This window comes from Anabrus simplex, chromosome 1 (genome assembly GCF_040414725.1).
Source record: "Anabrus simplex isolate iqAnaSimp1 chromosome 1, ASM4041472v1, whole genome shotgun sequence".
NCBI classification, from domain to species: domain Eukaryota; kingdom Metazoa; phylum Arthropoda; class Insecta; order Orthoptera; family Tettigoniidae; genus Anabrus; species Anabrus simplex.
This window is the reverse complement of record NC_090265.1, coordinates 994,436,633-994,457,597: the sequence shown is the minus strand read 5'-3', so window position 1 is coordinate 994,457,597 and position 20,965 is coordinate 994,436,633. Positions and strand designations below refer to the sequence as shown.

The following is a 20,965-nucleotide window of genomic DNA, read 5'->3' as shown; positions in this document are numbered from 1 at the left end:
CAATACATGTAGTTCAGTTATTAACTCACAGATTCCACTTGTATGCATTCTGAACTGAAGTTTAGACATGTGGCTTCGGTTATTTCCCGCGCTCCAGGCTATCATACACTTCTGGAACAAGAGATAAAAGATTCTTTGTTCATATTCAGTGGTTTAGTTGGACCGGAACACCGTTCTGGAAAATATTTTCTCGCTTGAAAATGATGTAACATTTTTATATTCAGTAAGAAAACCTTATAATCTCTACATAGTGCTGAAACGTCATGGGTGTACTTTAGCGGACTAATATCGAACCTTACGGTTTTATGTTCATAAGATACGGACGCTTTAACACTCCTGGGCGGTTTTCTGGGTCTCTAAGTTTGGCTACACTGCTATTGGATTCGGAGAGCGGGAAGTGAGCACAACAACTTTCTTCCACTCGTTATGTTTGTGTGAATCCAAGTTTTATTGTATGCTTTGCTCAATGTGTTGCTGTGAAGCAGATATTATGGAATCTCTCTGCAGTTAATGAACATCAGTAGCCCCGTAGTACCTTCCAAGTTTTCCAGTGGCTGTGAAAGTGAGTTGTGAGTATGACCATGTGTTTACTGAAGAGGCTGGGTTAAAAAAACGTGCTGGGGATGAAGATGAAAAATGACAGAATACTAAAAAGGTGTGTGATGGCTCAAGTAAGAATGAAACTGAATGGAGTTCCGAGAACATCAGTTTCATTAAAGACGCGAGTATAAATACAGAGCCTGGGTTAAATGTTGCTGAAACGTGTGATGCAGATTCAAGGGAGAATCTAGGCTATGGTTCTACACCTTCTACCATTGACTGTGAAATTCAAGGACCCAGCCACCGAAAACAAGATTTTCCAGACTGTTGGAACGAGCCTCAGTACTGTTATTTTTCGTCGTCAGAGAACAAGTGGTTATTAACAGAAAATAAAAATTTAGGCTGCAATATATGTAAAGAGGAAAGTAAATTAGGATTAGGAGTTTCATCCCACCGGAAATAATATTAATTAACAACAAACAAGCCTTCGGAAGAAATATTTGAGCACAAAATTCAGATCTCACAAAACAGCTATGTTACAAAATTCAGAATCTAATATAAAGATATTTGAAAGTTGCTTGGACACTATGAATTTCAAAATCCTAGAAACCACCGTTCGAGTATTTCGAACAGCATACTCAATTGCGTAAAGAAATAGACCCTTCGTAGACCTACAAGCTTATGTTGAACTTCAACAATTAAATGGTTTAGATATGGGACGAGTACTTCATAAAAAATTTAGTTGTGCTAATTGAACACATTTCACAGGAATAAAATAGTAAAATCTATAACAGAAAATCAGAGGAGAATCAGTATTATGTTTGTCGAATCAACAACAGTTTGTGTAAAATCTGTTTTAGTATTATGTTTGAGATGGGCTCTTTCAGATAATTCTGAAGTTGTTTCCTTTTTCTGGGACTTGATAGAACTTGAATCAACTACAGCAGATGTTATTACTCGAGAGATATTGAAAAATCTTTCTTCATATGTGATTAATGAAAACTTTCTGGCATAACATTTAGTTGGTCTAGCATGTGATGGGGCCTCTGTAATTTTAGGTACAAAAATGGAGTTTGAGCACAGTTCTTAAAGTTATTTCCAGATATAGTAATCTCGCACTGTTTAAACCATCGCTTGGAACTGGCCGTTTTTGATACAAGAAATGAAGTTACAGGTGTTAACCATTTCCATTCTTTCTTTGACAAATTGTATTCTTTATAGAGCATGTCTCCCAAAAATCAAAGGGAACTCAACATTTGTGCTGCTTCACTGGAACAAAGAGTTAAGAAAATTGGGAAAATATTTACAATAAGATGGGTAGCATCAAGCCAGAGAACTCTAAAAGCTGTCTGGGAAAACTATAGTGCACTAGTAAAACATTTTAGTGAGGCCAAAAATGACCGCCAGAGAGACTCCAAAGACAGGGCAAAATTCCAAGGTCTAGACAATATGTTAACATGTGTAGAACTTCTAGAAAATATTGCAATTATGTATGATGCTCTTGTTGAGTTAGCTGATTTGTTATTAGAGTTTCAGAAAAGAGAGACAAGTCTGACAGAGGCTCAAAATGCAATCAATCGCACTATAAACGTTTTTGAATGTATGTGTAACTCAGCTTCTAGAGAATACTATAGAACAGTTCTTAAAGCAGCAGAAAACAAAAAGTTTAGAAACATAAGATTACATGATTCTAAAAAATGTAAAAATTGACAGAAAGCAGTTTCTCAGAAGTCTTGTGAACAATTTAAATAACAGGCTTATGGAAAATGTGTCCATATCATCTCATCTTGGTTCCAGCTCTAGTCACCAGAGACATGAGAGAATGACAAAAGTTATCATTGATTCAAAGGTACTATACAAAAATAATTGGCCCTCCACTTCTACTTTGGATATCTGCTATGGTGATGAGAGTGTTGGCAACCTTTGTGACTTTTTCCACATGCCAGACAAGATGAGGTACATTAATGCTTTTAGAAAGTACGTCGAGACGAAGGAAATTCCAGTGGAGCTGATGCCTTTAATCAAGACTGTACAGACCATTCCCATCTCTTTAGCAGAAGCTGAAAGAGCTTTCAGTACCATGAGATCCACACCAAAAAGAGAAACAGGCTGCTGGTTGCAGGATCACGCGGACTTATTTTCATAAGCAGCGTTGGACCTCCTGTGCATATATTTAACCCATAACCATATGTCAAGTCATGGCTACGAAAGGGGAGACGTTCAGCTGATGAAACAACTTGACGGAAACATAAGGCTGCTGATTTTGACACCCAGTACGAGTCCATTTGGAAATGGCTGAATTAATAACGTGAGTTCCTGTAAATATTACGTTCCAAATAAATCACTGTTCATATTATTTTGCTCGCGTCAGTTGCAATCATGGCATCAAGCAGATGTGTTGTTGATGAAGATGGAATACGAAAGCTAATAGATAGTGTTTTAGAGAGTAAATATGAAGAGAGTGATGTTTGCGATGACGAAATAGACCCTGAAGGTCTTAGTTTGAGTGATGCGGAGAGTAGTGCTGATGACACGGAACACGATACAAATGACGACTGTGGGCAAGTCTACGGCGAGACCACGTGACCATCCAAGAGGCCGTAGTTTTTGGTAGGCTGGGGATATGTCAATGAAGATCTATGCGATTTTAACTCCTAAAGGTGTTTTTGTGGTGCCGACTTCACCGTGGCCCACATCCTCACATTGTGTGCCGTAGTGCGGGATTAAATGTGTTTTCTCAGTGAACTGCGAATGGGTTAATGCTTCTATGCTAATAAACCACACAAAATGAAGTAATATCTTCCTTTTCCTTGCAAACTTCCCCTCCCACAAGAAATCAGTGATTTCCTTAAAACTAACATTCTGTAAAGTAATAGTAATTCTACTGATTAGTTTTTGTATAAGTAATTTGTAATCATAAATGGGTAAACTATTTCTCAAGTAACTCTAATTGAGCCCAGTTACTTTTTTCTTTACTTTTCCCATGACTGATTAATGAAAAAAATCGAGGTAATTACTCAGTCTGCACCAGGGACTAACAAACCAGAATTTAACATTACCACCTCAAACACCAAACTGGAACAAGTAAACCACCTCACATACCTTGGGAGTATCTTGTCGAAGGCCTGTACTTCAGAATGAGATGTGGAAACCAGGCTTCGTGCTGCCCATGTGGCCTATGGCCAACTATTCCGCAGTCTTCAGGAATAAGGACCTTACAATTTGCACAAAATTAATGGTATACTAGGCTGTAGACATCCCAGCACTTCTCTATGGCTGTGAAACTTGGACTTTATACTGCTGTTACATCAAACAGCTGGAACGATTTCACCGGCAAAAACTATGCTCCATCATGAACATCAAGTCTTAAAATTCAAAAGAAAGAATGTGATAAGAGTGCAACAGTGTAGAAGCACTCGTTGTTGGCCACCTCCTTCGATGGACAGGGCAGGTGCACCGTATGAATGATGCTACCGGATTAGATACTCCATGGTGAAATTGGCTCCGGTTCGAGACAACGGGATGTCCCTTTGAGATGCTTCAAAGACCAACCGAAACAAACCTTAAACATAACAGAAATAAACCCACAAACGTGGGAAGCACTCGCCAAGGATCATGCACTTTGACAGTAAAACTTATAAAGCACAACCCTGAATCGAGGATGCTTGATGTCTAAAGGGGTCCAAAATCCAGGTGTAGGGCCTCTCAGAATGGTACATGTCGCGAGTAAAGTAGAACCATGGTATTTGTCATGTTGGGGTACTAATCAAAAGTAGCGAAGACTGACGGTGTTCCACACAAGATGGTACTACTCACAAGTATTGTAGTTCGTACAGGTTACGCAGACCTATGGTGTTTCTCACACAATGGCGCCACTCATAGCCAATGCAAACCGATGAGGTTCCTCACCTAGGTGTACCAATCACAGATGCCGGTATTCCCGTGGTGTTCCTCACATAGTGGGTAGTAATCACAGGCAACGCAGACCCACGGTGTCGCTCATATAGTGGTACAACTCACAGGCAAAACCCAGACCCGCGGTGTTGCTCACATGGGTACGACTCACGGGTACTGGAAAACCCATACTGATTCACCCCCCCCCCCCCTGTTGCTACTAAACACAAACCTATTTCGTACGTAATATAGTGGTACAACTCGCAAGTAAAGGCGACTCATGATGTTCCCTGCGTGATGGTAATAATCAAAAGTAGTTTCATGGTTCTAAGAAAACCATCCCTTTGTCGCCCCTTTTAGTCGCCTCTTACGACAGGCAGGGTATACCGTGGGTGTATTTTTCGTCTGCATCTCCCACCCACAGGGGGTAGACAGAGAGAAAAAAGAAGAAAGAAGGGATCCGTCACTTCAAAAAATGAAGTAACGGACGAAGAAAGGCAAGTGCCACGAAGGGCGTGAAAGTGAAAGACTCCCTAGGCCTCGAATGCTCTAATACCGTCGGGGTCGGAAAAGAACAAGAGTTGACCAAGGGAGGTCGGACAGGATAGACGAAAGTGAGGAGCCTGGCACAAGAAAGTGGAAGCAATGCCAAGACTCAGCTAAGGGCCCCGTGGTCACCAATCCACACTCCCAAGTTGAGAGTCCCTTGGGCCCCTTTTAGTTGCCTCTTACGACAGGCAGGGGATACCGCGGGTGTACTCTACATGTGCGTCCTCCACCCGCAGGGGGTATAAAAAGTTGGGAAATTGTGTGTATCTCCTGAAGAATACACTGCTGACGAAGGTGCATACGTTGGAATTGAAGGCGTTACTTCGACCCCTACAAGAAGGTGAAGGGACTGGAGAGTTGACACGCTCTAAGAGGCCCCAGAAGAATACTGACTCCAGGGAGGATCAACACATACCAATACCTACCTTGGAGGATAAGAGAGATGAAGACATAGATATCAGAACACCTATATATAATTTAAGACCTAGAGAAAGGGAGGTCCAGGATAGATATTGAAGGTCTTAGGGGGGATAATTGTTGTAGGTCTGATATCCTAATTGTGGTAAAACCTTCAATAATCATATTTAGTAGAATAGATAAAATAATAGGAGGTACGATGATCTATAAATTGAGTAAATATATTAATATTTTGTGTCCCTGGATGTATAAATTCCATTTTCTTTAAGTGCTATTTGTTTTGGGGCATCGACCCATATGGATCTTTTGCCCCTACTGGCACCATATTGTATGAACCTGCGTGTAATTGGAATGGCGGGAGTGTGGAATGTTGTGTGTGAGGAAAGGAAGATTAAGGACGTCACAAACAGCCAGTCCGCAGGCCAGGGATATTAACAATTACAATTGAAAACCCCTGACCCAGGCGGGAATCGAACCCGGGGCCTACACCACGGGACCGGATCCCCATATACTTACTCTGCTTATATATTAGCATGCTCAGGCTTATGACGAATACGGTACCAGTGGGCAGGATTTTTTAAGACTTGTGACATAGCAATAGACGTATTAACACACAAAGAATTCCAATATGGCACCAAGAAACAACACCAATAGGTCATTGGTGTGAAACATGTATATATTCTTTGCAGATTGTTTTATCTAAAAGAGCGATATTTTTAGGGAATAAAAAAATAACACAAATGCGAGAATAGCAAAAAAGAACAATTGAAGAGAGCAGCATATATATCGTAGTGACAATAAAGTTGTTACACAAAGAAGTAAACATGTTCTCGTGTGATATTTTTCTTTCGTAAAAAAAAAATAAAAAAAATCGCAGATTGTAAATTATAATATACAATATTATATAATAATAATAATAATAATAATAATAATAATAATAATAATAATAATAATAATATAATATTATGCTGGTGTGGGATCAGCATAGTCCACCTGGTGGACTTGAGCGTTTAGGTGTCAAGTCTATATTGTCTGATGCCATGGTTAGTCGGTTCGAGTCCCGTTGGTAGAAAAAGTTTCACTATCGGAATGTTGGTATACAATTCCTAATCAAAAGACTGCATGACACAGGCCTGGATTGAATTTCAAACCCTTTGCAGTGTTTATATGGATTGAGGGCATATGATGCTGTTGATGGTGATTTGTTTGTTGGATGCAGATGTTAAGCAGACCCCTGGGGTAACTCGACAGGAGTAGGCAACGTGCTGACACTGGATTTCAACTTTTCCCTACCTCGTTACCACAATCATCCCACATCTAGACATGCAGGTTGCCCATAGGAAGATAACATAGATGGATAGATATGTAGACAGATACATAGGTAGGCCTATAAATAAATAAACAAATTAATGTAAGCTTCACATCACAGCAAATTCATACACATTCTTGAAAAGTGTATGGCAGATAATCAATGAATAAAACTGCACTCTTCTTAGATACCATTTATGGAAGAGACTATTTGAAAAATAAAAAATGGGTCTTCAAAATATATCTTTGGCACTACGGGTAAACTACCTCAATTGATCAGAGAAACATGAACTTATTTTAACTCTATTACACTTTCATCAACACGCTGATAAGATAACTACAAATAACATCATCCAATATAGGCATCCAAGTAACAAATGGTTAACAGATGATTCCAAGCTGAACATAAAAATGAGTTTAATTTGTTCCTCTAAGATTTGTATCACATGGGCTAAGAGCAATTTGAATGCTACCAACATTCTCTTACTTCTGAGAGCTGTACTATAATGCTCCCTTGACAAAGGAACTGTAAAGTGAGGCCCTAGGACTTGTGATATGGTAGTTGCCGCTAGGAGTTCCATTGTCAAGTGACTGTTAGACGAGCGCTAGGAACAACAATATGGCCCCTGATCTTGATTTTCACTTATTCATACTTTTTTAATTAAGGTGACAGTTAAATATATGAACATGTAAAGCCACATTTTACACATTGCTGTAACTGGATGAAATATTTTGGAAGGTAGAACAACAATTATTTTATTAAGACTTTAAAAAACCTAGATGAAAACATTTAAGAAATACAGCATACTAATAGTAGAAACCATTTAACAAGGAGGCACTGAGAAGTATTAACACTGAATATTAAATTATAATATTTCTATAAGTCATAATTAATAGTCTCTGAAGATATTTAACTATATGAAGATTTACTACTGATAACACTTTTCACATTACCTTGAAACAGCTGCATTATAAGATATAAAGTTCTCACTTATAACACCACATTTCTCAAATATACATGAAAGATATGCTTAGTTAAGCATTGTATGACGGTCATATATGTTCCTTCGCTGTTCGCGAACCTGTCTCTTCCATTTGTCTTGTTGATGACCAACTCTGTTCAACACATTGGCTCGAACTCCCATAGCATGGGAGGTACCTCCACTCACACTATTGCTGGTATCGTCCTGGGTACAGAAAACATATTATTATACTGACAAGGAACATTATTTATATATTTTATTACAGTATTTGTTAGGATAAAACAAAACATTAACCTACAAATTTCTTAAGAAATCCTGATCTATGACAAATCATTTTGGATGGGCAAATTATTTTATAATATTTATAGATAACAAGTCCCCAGTAGGTCTCTGTCTACGCTTGTACAGGATAATCTTGAGAATCACCAAACTGATTTTGATGCAGTTTACACCACTATGTAGAACATTCATCAAGTAAAGTTTTGGTGTATGAAGTATTAATATGCTACATAGAGCAGCTGAGTAGTGGCAATGTAGCAAAGGAAGTCAAACAAGCCATCCTAGCGTTTTCTTAGCTTACACTGTTTAAACCATCTTCAATAAACCCAAAGTACATGTGGAAGAATTGCTGAGCAAAGAAAGCTCTACATACAAGTCTGCAACAGTATATACCTATCTTCAAAAGGTAGCCCTTGATAAGTATTATGATATAGTTTGCAGTAAACAATTAGAAACCATATATTGGGATTAATCACATATTTCTTATGAAAATAATTTGTTTATTCACTGCATTAGTTTTTTCAAGATAAAAGTATCCTTTACAGTATGCAATTTTCATGTATAATTTATGAGTTATTGTCGGTTTAGTGAAAGCACAGGAAAAATTTAAATATTACAAGGAGTGAAAGAAGCGAGCTCACAAGCAGGTGGTCAGAAAGGCCATGGAACAACGCTGCACAGGGCTATGTGCATACATCAGGAGAAAATGGAAGTAATGTCATCTAAGAGGAAATCTTGTAAGACCTATTATTGTAAATTCAAAATTACTACCACACAAAGCTAGTGTGGGTTGTAAGTCCTATATAAATAACTAAGCATATTTAAAAACTGAGCTGCTTTAAAAAAAGGTCACTTTGATGATCCTAATATGTTATATTTATAGTTATATACTGTATACAGTCATGTATTTAAAGAGATAATGTTTTGAAGAAGTAAAATAAAATAATCTAACAAACCTCTTCATTTGTATGCTCCTGGTAGTTTCCTTTGCTTCTCTTGTTAAGTAGAGGGTCTAAGCAGATAAGGAAGAGCATGTAGATAACCAAGAGGGAGATGATCCAGATAACTATGATGACCACATACTGAAAAATAACAGGCTTTTTGTCATATATTTATTATAATGGCTTTCAGCATCACTTCAAAATTGTGTACAAACAGAGTCTTTTCAGGATCTCAAACAGACAGAACTACATTTTTCTCTCTCTCTTTATTTTTTGCATCATCACTCCTTGGACTGGTCTGAAGCAGGTTTCCAATCCATCTCACCTTATTCTATTCCATCCCACTCTTCCAATTAGTCTACATAATAACTTTCCATTAGAGATGGCCCGGTCCTCCAGATTCAACCTGCCAGTCTCTTGGAGTGAACCAGGTCAGCTCTCCATGCTCTGTCCCCTCGCTACAACTTTAACATTCATGCTCTATATCTGTAAACTTATGACTGATTTCCTTCATGTGTTCAACCATTGCTGAATACCTTCTATATTTAACTGTGCTGATGTCTTCTTCATATCAGACTGCCAAACACTCTCTGACTGTCCAATATTTTGTTATTTACAGGTTTGGGATGTTAGTGTTTATTAGTGTTGTTGTTAGTCCTGTATGCAATTTCAATATTCTGTTTTTTAAAGTTTTTATACAATTGATATGAATGCTTATTTCTAAATGTTCAAACCGCGTATTTCTTTTTGATCGTCAGAGTTGTTCTAGGTATATTTTAAATCTTATTTATTAACAAAATTCTTTGAGTATCCATTGTTGCAAGTAAACAATCTTAATGTGAACGTTTGTTTTTATGTAAATGATGTGTTTTAGAATTAGGACTTTTCTTAGGGATTTTTGAAATCTTTATTGATCGCTGAGGAAAAGAACATACCTTGTTCTCGAAACATGTACAAAACCAATATGCATTAAATAAGTTATACATTGTACCAGTAAAATAGCCCGACTTTAAGGATTAATTTTAAAGTTAGCACGAAGTAGGTCTCAGGGCAATTCTGGGTTGTTTCTAGCTAGGGCTTGGTACAGGAGGCAGGGTCCTATCTACAAGAAATTTTTTAAATAGATTGAATAATAGTTCTATTCAAGAAATGCATTTCAAAGTGCACATCACCTTACTGTTGATATTCGCCGTCTTCAATATCGCCTTTTGATGACCCACGCTCCCAGTTCACCAGGCTGAACGGGACTGGAACACATTCTGCAAGTTGCCAATATTACGTTGAGTTAAGGCTGGAACACCCAGGTCAGTTTGATATGGGTTGAGTCTTGAACTTTCTTCGTTCTGGACAATCTCCGACATTCTCCGACGATGTTGCGGGGCAATCACTCATTACATAACTTACGCGAGTGTGCAAATCTACACAGTCCCCCGACACTTTGGTGTAACAGCACCGTTTCCTTTAATATGGTTGGGATATGCCGTCGAATTCACTCTTAATCTTGTAGATAGAATTTAAAAGTTCACTAAAGATGTAGATGCGAGTAGCATCGAGATTGGAAGAAAATAAAGCACAGTTCATGAATAGAAAGAATGAAACTGAAAATTGTTCACGCACTCGGCACAGTTTGTGGTGATTTTCCACTAAATAAAGTAGCACTTGACATTGAAAGAAATGTATGACTGCTCTAGAGTTTATCAAAGACACTGCTGTCAGTCATGAAACAACACTAAACACTTTGACGAAGAAATAAGGTTGTAATGAAAAGTACAGTTCATTGTTAGGCGCACTTGACATTAAATAAAATAGGCAACTGTTCGAGAGTTTGTCAAAGACACTGCTGTCAGTCACACACAGATAATTTACACACTGTTCAGAAGAAATAATACACAGTTCTGTTTGAATTCGATTTAAAAAAAACATCCAGAGTTTGAATTCACCGTGAAACACTTGTGTCGCAGTACACGGTTATACTCTTATCATGGTAATCATTTGCAGTAACATTCATGGGAAAGTTCGAACACCTTCATAAATACTTGTGTCTATTAAGGAAATTATGCTGACTGAGATTTGAAGAAAAAATTTCACAGTTAATAGTATAGCATAGTCATCATCATCATCATCATCATCATTTCCCTTTATTCAGCTGTAGCCGGGTAGGGGCAAATATGGTTCCTCTCCACTTTCTTCGGTCTTTCCACCACTCCTCCTCCAACACTGTGTCCCAGTCCAGGTTTCTTTCTATAATGCTGCGTTGGATGGTATCCTTCCATCTCAATCGTGGTCGTCCATGGCCTCTCCTTCCTTGGATTTGCATTTCCATCACCTTTTTTGGCATTCTTTCGTCGCTCATTCGCTTTATGTGCCCAAACCATCTTAGTCGGCTCTTCTCCATTCTATCATTCATCTTCTCCACTCCAATGTCTTCCCGGATTTTCTCATTCCTTATTTTGTCTCGTCTACTCTTCTGTATCATACTCCTCAAGAATTTCATTTCGGCTGCCTGTATTCGACTCTCATCCTTCTTTGTCATTGTCCAAGTTTCTGCTCCGTAAGTTGTTATGGGTACGTAATACATCTTGTACATAGTATCCTTTGCTTCCATTGGCACATCTTTGTCCCATAACATATTTCTTACACTATGATAGAAACAACTTCCAGCTTGAATCCTTTTACTAATCTCAGCATCCAGTCGAGCATTCTCCATTAATTCACTCCCCAGGTATTTAAACGTTTCCACTACTTCCAGGGGCTTGTCTGCAAGTCTAATCTGACCTTTCCCTTCTTTCTCTCCTCTAGTCATAACAAGAGTTTTACTCTTTTCTACACTTATTTTCAATCCACATTCTTCAATCTTCCCATTCACCACCAGATTCAATTGTTCTTGAACCTTCCTGTCATCTTCTCCCCAAATCACAATATCATCTGCAAATAACATCATGTTCATTTCTCTTCCTCCATATGCTGCTTTTGCTGTTCTCATGATGTCATCCATTACTATTGTAAACAGGATTGGTGATAGAACACTTCCCTGTCTCAGCCCACTAGTTATTTTGAACCAACTTGTCCTGCCAACTTGTGTTTGCACGCAACTACAACATTCCTTATACAATGCCATGATCATTTTTATTAATCCCTGTCCAATTCCTTTTTGCACCAGACTGTCCCAAACTTTCGTCCTAGGGACACTGTCATATGCCTTTTCAATATCAATGAATGTCATCACCATATCATTCCCGTACTCCCAATGCTTTTCCGTTAGTTGTCTCATAATGAAAATGGGCTCTATTGTTGACCTTCCACTTCTGAAACCCAACTGATTTTCCTGTATCTGCTTCTCAACCCTCAACCTTATTCTACTTTCCAGTATCCTTTCCATTATCTTAGCAACATGGGATATTAGAGTAATTCCCCTGTAGTTCTTCAAAACTTTATCACCTTTCTTGAAAATTGGGATGATTATTCCTTTTTGCCAATCCTCAGGGACCTCCTTATTCTCCCAGACATTCCTGAGAACCCGATATGTCCACTGCAAGCCTACAGCTCCAGCTGCCTTTATCATCTCCACTGAAATTTCATCTATTCCAGCAGTTTTTCCATTCTTCATCTTTCTTACTGCCATTTCAATTTCATTCATTGTAATTTCTTTATCCATTTCTTCGTCAGCTAATTGCCTTTCTTGGTCGTCCATTGAATGACTGTCATCCGTTCTTATGTTCAGCAGCTTCTGAAAATACTCTCTCCATCTATTTCTTATTTCTTCTGGCTTTGTTAAAATTATGCCACCTTCATCCTTCACAAATCTGGTGTTTACTTGATCTCTCTTTTTGTTTCTTAAGATACCATACAGTAATTTCTTGCTGCCCTGCGTATCATCTCTCAATTTCTGTGTGAATAAGGCCCAGCTTTTCCTCTTTTCTTCCTCCACTACTTTCTTGGCCAAATTCTTTGCCTCCGCATATTTTCTTCTACTTTCTTCAGTCTTAGATGTTTTCCATGCTTTCCATGCCATTTTCTTTTCCTTCACTTTAATCTTTACCCTATCATTCCAACACTGTGTTTCTTTGTCTTTCACATTTCCTGATGTTCTACCACACACCTTTTCTGCACATCCAACCAGTGCTTCCTTAAATATTTTCCATTCCTCCTCAACATTCCCCACCTCTGTCCTGGGTACCAAGGGTATTATTTCCCTTTGAAATTCTTCTTGTATGCTTTTCTCCTTCAACTTCCATACTTTAATTCTTTTCTCTCTTCTTAATTGGGGTTTTTCAATCTTTCCAACTTTCAATTTTCCTATCACAACTCTATGATCTCCACCAAAGGCTTCTTCAGGCATGGCTGTTACATCTACAAGGTTCTTCCGGTGTTCTTTCTCTATGATTATATAATCAATCATGGTCTTTGTTCGTCTGTCTCCCCAGCCATACCTTGTAATCTTCTGACTGTTCTTCCTAAACCAGGTGTTTCCAACAATCATTTGATTCCTCATGCAAAAATCCACCAACAACTCGCCTTCTGGATTTACATTTCCATATCCAAAGGGCCCTACAACATCTTCCTTTCCTTGTCTTTCCATTCCAACTTGTGCATTTAGATCTCCCATCAATAGTACTTCCTTATCTTCTATCTGTCTCTCCACTTCCTCTAAGAAGTCCTCTAGATGTTCATCTATGCAACCAGTTTGTGGGGCATACAACTGAAATAGATCTTTCACGCCATAGTAGTATCACACTGAAATTAATGATATGTTTGTTCAGAGATTAAGTTCTGCTGACTGATATTTTAAAAAAAATATCACAGTTCCTAGTATATCGCAGTAGTGCCACATTTAAATTAATATTGGTCCGGAGATTAAGTTTCACACAGGCAACGTGGTAATAAACTCAGTTCCACAAGAACGAAAGTAAGATATATCGAGAAGTTTCTACATGCGTACAGAATATAAGTTATACTTTACTGTTTTCACGTAAGTCCAATACATGACTTGTCATAATCAGAGTTCAACACACGCAAAATGTGCAAGTTCAACACGCCTGTCAGAATTTAAGTTCCCATGAAGACTTTAAATATTCAAAGATGGCCTCTGTCAGCACTTTGACGAACACTGCAGCGTCGAGAGTCAGACTGGACACTCGGCTATGACTGTCCGATCTGGGTAAAGTGAGCTCTCCTTATATTCAGTTTGGGGCTCCTACGTCATCAGATAATGTGATCTCTTGAGGCTGATTATCTTGCGAATCCTCGACAGATTTACTTGAGATTCACAATTTGAGACTTTCATGTTAACCTCTTCAAAATGACGTATCACTCAAGTCGCTGTGATAATTATTAGAGAAGTTTTGAAATTTTTTCAATCGAATGTTCACGAAGGCGTGACGTTCATATCCAGAACAAACCAGGCCATGCAGGCTACACGTAGCATCAGGCGGGTAGTCTATCCTGTCCCTGCAGCTACATCACACACACAGCTGTCGCTGGCTCATCTGCTCGCTCCTCCGATCGTAAACAAACCAAGTTCGCTCTTAAGGTCTTGCGTGATGAGAAGTACAATTAATAGAAAAAAAAAAATGCCATGTACAGGTCGTAACTGGTACAATATATATATATATTTGTATGTAATGGTATTGACAATGTATTTAACGGGTGCAACGGGTGTGTACAGAATGGTTCACAGAAGGCCGTGGAACACAATGAGATAGGTCTGGTCACACCACCCAGACCAACCCCCGAGAAGATCGACACCTCAGCCGAATGGCATTGCAGGACAGATCTGCATCCTCCTCAGCTCTGGCACAACAGTGGAACAGTGTAAAACATCATACACTATCAGGAGTGACAGTTCATTGCCGTTTATTACGGTCTGGGTTACCGGCACGTCTTCCACTTCTCTGCCTATCTTTGACAAATGTGCATAAACATGCTAGACTGCAATGGTGTATCGAACGATTTCACTGGGGACAGGAATGGCAGCCGACAGTGTTTTCGGACAAATCCAGGTTCTGTTTGTTTGAAAATGATGGCCGCATTTTGGTTCGCTGCAGACAGGGGGAGAGGCATCACACAGACTGCATTCGCACAAGACATACAGAACCAACTCAAGGCCTTATGATGTGGGGTGCTATTGGGTACAACCACAAATCACAGTTGGTGCTTGTCCCTGGCACGGAAACCAGTTTGACCTACGTGAATGACATCCTGTGACCTGTAGCCATACCCTTTCTGCATGACACCCCAGATGCCATATTTCAGTAGGACAATGCACGACCACGTGCCTTCTTGTTGTCACAGGATGTCAGACCATTGCCCTGGCCCGCCCGATCACCGGACTTGTCGCCAATCGAAAATGTGTGGGATATGGTGAAATGACAGGTGCAGCGCTGTGACCCAGTGCCAACCACCAAAGATGAACTGTGGAAACAGGTGAACGCAGCATGGATGGCTATACCCCCAGGGCGCCATTTGCGCCGTATACATGTCGATGTCATCACGCATGGAACAAGTTATCTGTGCCCATGGAGGACCCAGTGCCTACTAGGCAACAGGACATATGCTGAATCTAGGTGACTGAAATGCTAATCATTTCTGCAGAACATACTAATGAACATGTCATGTGAATATGAACTTCCTATCTCTAGTCTTTCAAGGTGTACTGTTTTTTATGAACATGAGTATACATCACAAACTAGGGGAGACAGACTACACCCATGCTCTACTCTCTAGTGAAATGCTGCTTACTTTTTGTATCCCTCTAACCTGATCACTGCAAAGTTTTTTTAAAAAATAAAGATTGTAAATGAATTTTTATTCTCTGTACCTAATTCTAATCCTCTTTAACTATGGCCTTATCTACTTCTAGAAATCCCACCTCAAATACTTTTGGTAACATGCAGAAGTCCTATTTGCTAGTTAGGAATTTCCACCCACCCCACCCACCTACCCCTACTTATAAGGCATGGACATTCCTAGTGTATGCTTATTTTATTACGGATACAATCTTACCTCTATTCCCATCAATTATAACCAGCAATATTTATTGCTTTGAAATTTTTCTTACTTCAAGAGCACAGAATACATCCTCAACCAATCTCACCACCACCACCAACCTGTCTTCACAGTCTGAATAGTGAACAACTTAGGGAAAGTTAAAAAAAAAAAAATCATTTCTAATGTAGTGGAATGCTGTCAGGAGATCACTGCAAACATTTTATACATAATGGGTAGTTCTTATACTTTCCAGTGACCACAATGTTTCCCTTTAAAACTGTAATAAATGAGATAGAAAAATTAACAAGCCAATACATGTTGTTCGGCTCAAAGACTGAACATGGAAAAATGACCAGACCATGTTGTGCCTATTGAGGAACCGCCATAACCACTGCTTTTAAACAGCCAGAATGCATTGTGGTATATAAAAAAAATTCCATGATATGAATTTCATACCATGGTTGTTGAGGAAAGTAGACAAAATGTATTCTGACACTGTCAGAATAACAATGCGTCTTGGCCATCCCTTCGACCACAGTGTGTTGCGAGAACATCTTCAGCCAATTTTCAGGAATGGTAGCTGTAATTTCAACTCTTAACTCTACTAATTTATTGACCTCATTGATGCATGCACACAACCTAATTCAAGCAACAGCAATACTTATTTATTTTTGCACAAGCTATTAGAATGACACACTGACATTTGATATTCTTCAAGCAACATTTGCACTTTTTATTGAAACTTTCAAACCCCTGTTTCCTTACAAAGGTTATCATTGCAAGGAGATACTGAATCCGAGGGCACACCATGTGCATTGAGGAATATGTCATTATGAACTTGCTAATAATAATAATAATAATAATAATAATAATAATAATAATAATAATAATAATAATTTTGTGTGGTTATCGCTAGTCAGTTACAGCCCATGTAAGGCAGACCTCCGACGAGGGTGGGTAGCATCGGCCGTGTATGGGAAACTGTAGTTTATTGTAGTGGAGGATAGTGTTGAGAGTGGTGTGCAAGTTGCAGGGATGTTGGGGACAGTATAAATACCCAGTCTCCGAGCCAGGGTAAATAACCATTTAAGGTTAAAATCTTTGTCCCGGCTGGGAATCAAACCCGGGGCCCTCTGAACTGAAGGTGACTATGACGATTATTCAGCCAAGGAACTAGACAGTCTCTCATGAACACCCTTCTTTGTGCCCAACTGAACAAGTCCAGAATATTTCTGAGAGTTATATGGCCTTGGTCAATATCAGGCAGCCTTACTATGTTTGTCCCAATATTAACTGCAAGAAGTTTTAAACTGAAGGGTGAAATCATTTTTTGAGGTTGTTGTTCCTGACTATGTTTTGCTTCATTTCACTTAGTGGTAATTTGATTCTTTCGTAGACAGCAAGAGACTTTCTGTCCACAACCTTCACAGCCTACACTATGAATAAACTGGTTACATGCTCTGTATTTGTGAACACCTGATGACTCCTCATAAATAAATCTTTTGACATCTTCCATTTTCTTCTGCAGTCTTGTAGGTTTGATTTTAATCATCTTTTCTGGATTTTTGATCAGCTTATTCCTGTTCTCATTCATTCTTCATTCCTGTAATGGATAGCTGTTTTAATTTTTCAATTTCTATCAAAGGATACACATCCTTAGTGAGTGAGGAATCCACAAGTCCAATCAGCTGTGCAGTGCCTTGTAAGGGCTTAGCTTAATCCCAGCATGCAGTACTCTGCTTTTTATTTTATTTTTTTGCCAACTGTATTTACTCGTGTAGGGCACCACATTTTAAGTGCCTACAGTATTTTAGATTTTTTTAAAATTCTCAAGTAACATTTGCAGCTTTCAGTATTAGTTGAAAACTTTAGGAGACCAAATCCAATATTTTTATTTTGGAAACGATGGCTATAACTCAACAATGAATTGCTGCTGAAGACAGTGGAGACAATTTGTCCTTGCTTTCGCCTAACTGTGAGCAATTTTAGTGATGGTACCAAACCCGGTTTTTATATTATGCTTGCGGTGTACAAAATTCCCTGTACTTGCAAAAAGGTATACATTGGCCAAACATGCCAGTCTGTTGGTACTTGTATCAAAGAATACCAAAGAAATATCCATCTCAATCAACCAGGTAAGTCAGCAATAGATAAGCACGCCCTATCGTTGGGTCATGATGTCATGTTCCAAAATGTTCAAGCTCTCACTCATATAAACACTACAGGTAGCTGTGGAAATACGTAAAAAACCTAACAATTTCAACAGAGACACTGGCTATCAATTAAGTAATACATGGTTGCCAGCCATTAAGGATTTACGTAGGTATTTCTTTTCCCTGTTCTTTCACTATTGTTATTTCATTTCGGTGTTTTCCAAATTTGTACGTTCCTCATCACCGGATGGTTCATTCCAGGTTATGTGTTCAGTGCCATACTTTCATAACGAGTGTACACTGGTTATGCGCCTTCCCCGCCCCCCTCCACCACCACCTCACATTTATCATCCTCTGGTTTTCTCCACATACCAATATTCTGCTCTATTCTACCCTATTCTGGGTATCTTCCTCACTACACTTTATATTATTATTCTCTATTTATTTCTTCTACCACACTCGTCAACTGACAATCTTCTGTTACTCTCATGCACACATGGCGTGATGGAACATCCTAACTGGAGCTTAATAGTGTCCTCAGCTCCCACTTGGAATGCTGTTTCTTTCACAATTTGCTTTATGTCACACCGACAAAGATAAGTCTTATGGCGATGATGGGATAGGAAAGGCCTAGGAGTGAGAAGGAAGTTGCCGTGGCCTTAATTAAGGTACAGCCCCAGCATTTGCCTGGTGTGAAAATGGGAAACCAAGGAAAACCATCTTAAGGCTGCTGACAGTTGGGCTCGAACCTACTATCGTCAAAATGCAAGGTGATAGCTACGTGATCCAAACCCCACGGCTACTTGCTCAGCTGCATGTGAATGTTTCAAAGTCCATTTATTTAGTGAATGCTGTCTCATTTCCTCATCTTGCTCTATGCATGCAGATATTCAAATCTAGTACAGTATTGTGAAGGAATCTCTACTTTAGACTGCAGTATGGAATCCTCTCAATTTTAATTACCAGACTGATGGGATGAAAGTACCTCAACAAATGTTTAAGCGGAATCATTCGTCACCATAAGAAACAAATAGCAAGAAAATAAATAAGCGGAATCTACGCAAGAAATCTGCCAATGATTCATCCCTGTTGACTTTGTAACTTAATTTCCCTTCTTTCGTTTTTTGTTTCCCTTTTCCTTTCCACTTTAATTTGCCACATGTTCTTAAAAATCATTTTGTTCCTTCTTCCTAATCATAAATTTTTCTTTCACAACACCCTATTTTTCTGAAAGCTCCGTTCATTTTGTTACATTCATGGTTTTAAGGAAATGTTTGAAAACATTCAACACTTTTGCTTTCCTTCCTTCGCAGCCCACACTTACTGCATATTTTGTGTGCTTCACGTTCCATTTTTTTTTTTTTTTCCTAGGCGTTAATGGTTCACTAACTGACAGGTTTTCAGCAACAACAGCACAGGAAAGGGCTAGGATTGAGAAGGAATTGGCTGTGGCATTAAGGTACAGCCTTGTCTAACATTAAAAACAAAAACAAAAATCTTAGGAGAGTAGTGTTTTGATGCATATATTTATTCAAAAATGCACTTCAAGTTTGAATCATAAGGAGTTAATCACCACACTTTTGTGGTAGTAGCTACATAAATTGTACATAGGTATCATGAATGTTACAACTGGATATGACAGTTATTTTGGTAATTACACTACGATATGTATTAGGCCATTTAAATTACAAGCAACATTTCCTTCAGTTAATTCTTGCCACCCCTTTGAAAGGCCTTCCGTGATTTAAAACTTGCCTTATCAGATGCATCTTTTGATGTTATACTATATATACCGCTGCTGTACATGAAAATAGACAGTACTACCTGCGACTGTCTGGCCGAGCATTGGGCGACCAGCACCAAATCCAACAAACTAAGGGAGGACCATCGGCTAAGGGCGAAGGAGTTCTCCCTTAGGAGGCTTGGTGACGCCTTTCTTGAAGGAAATGACACAAATTCACAAAATGTTGCTGCCTTGCAGGTGTGGCAGGGGACTGCCAAAGGGTAAGAGAAATTACCCTGACAGAAAATCCTCTATGTCCGGTTTCTTGAACTCCATGTTACATTTTACGTAACAAATGTTAATTGACAATTGTTATTAATTTAACTCTTTGGTTAAGAGTCCCCTGTTTCACGACACATTTCCAACATTTGTTACAAAACAACTGTTAAAGACAAAATTAACAAGTTTTCGTGAGATTTCTGAACGCGTTTAGCAGTGAGCGTCTTTTGTTTCTTTACAGACAGCACCTAGAGCAGTATATTGCTGGGTTTTTTTTGCAAGTTGCTTTACGTCACACCGACACAGATAGGTCTTATGGAGACGATGGGATGGGAAAGGTCTAGGAGTGGGAAGAAAGCGGCAATGGCCTTAATTAAGGTACAGCCCCAGCATTTGCTTGGTGTGAAAATGGGAAACCACGGAGAAAACCATCTTTAGGGCTGCCAACAGTCGGGTTCGAACCCACTATCTCCCAAATACTGGATACTGGCTGCTCTTAAGCAACTGCAGCTATCGAGCTCAGTAACAGTATATTGGAATTGCATTTTGTCACACATGATTGACATTATTATGGCTTACGGTTAGCGGAGACTTGAAAAACTTAAAGAAGTGCAGTAAAAGGCAACAGAAGCATTTACATAAAGAGTACAAAATCAACATTATTACAGATTTAAACTGAAAGTATGTGGGTGTGTTTGAAAAATAAAAGAACAGGCAGTTATGTCAGAACATTCAATCTATTCTTATAGAAGTGCAAGCTAAGCCTCCTTCAATACAAGAAAAATGTGATAATTGATACAAATCTGTGAATGAGTTTTGGGCACTCCTTTATTGCGGAGAAAGTAATGTAATGCCTAGGCAACGCAGCAGAAACTCTCTGCACAATTCTAAACACTCTTGTCTCACACTTAC

The 20,965-nt window shown here is 38.9% G+C and overlaps 1 protein-coding gene across 1 annotated transcript in view; it reads right to left on the bottom strand.

Annotated features, from left to right (window-relative positions):
• Nucleotides 1–7,438: 7,438 nt before the first annotated feature.
• The window catches only part of LOC136857874 (uncharacterized protein CG1161), a 78,293-nt gene continuing 64,766 nt past the window's right edge, over nucleotides 7,439–20,965 (bottom strand). Inside the window, exons 4-5 of the mRNA XM_067136899.2 lie at nucleotides 8,927–9,052; nucleotides 7,439–7,895 (exon numbers count right to left, since the gene is read on the bottom strand). Coding sequence (XP_066993000.1) covers nucleotides 7,740–7,895; nucleotides 8,927–9,052 — 282 coding nt within the window. The 3' untranslated portion in view covers nucleotides 7,439–7,739. The remainder of the gene's footprint in view (nucleotides 7,896–8,926; nucleotides 9,053–20,965) is intronic.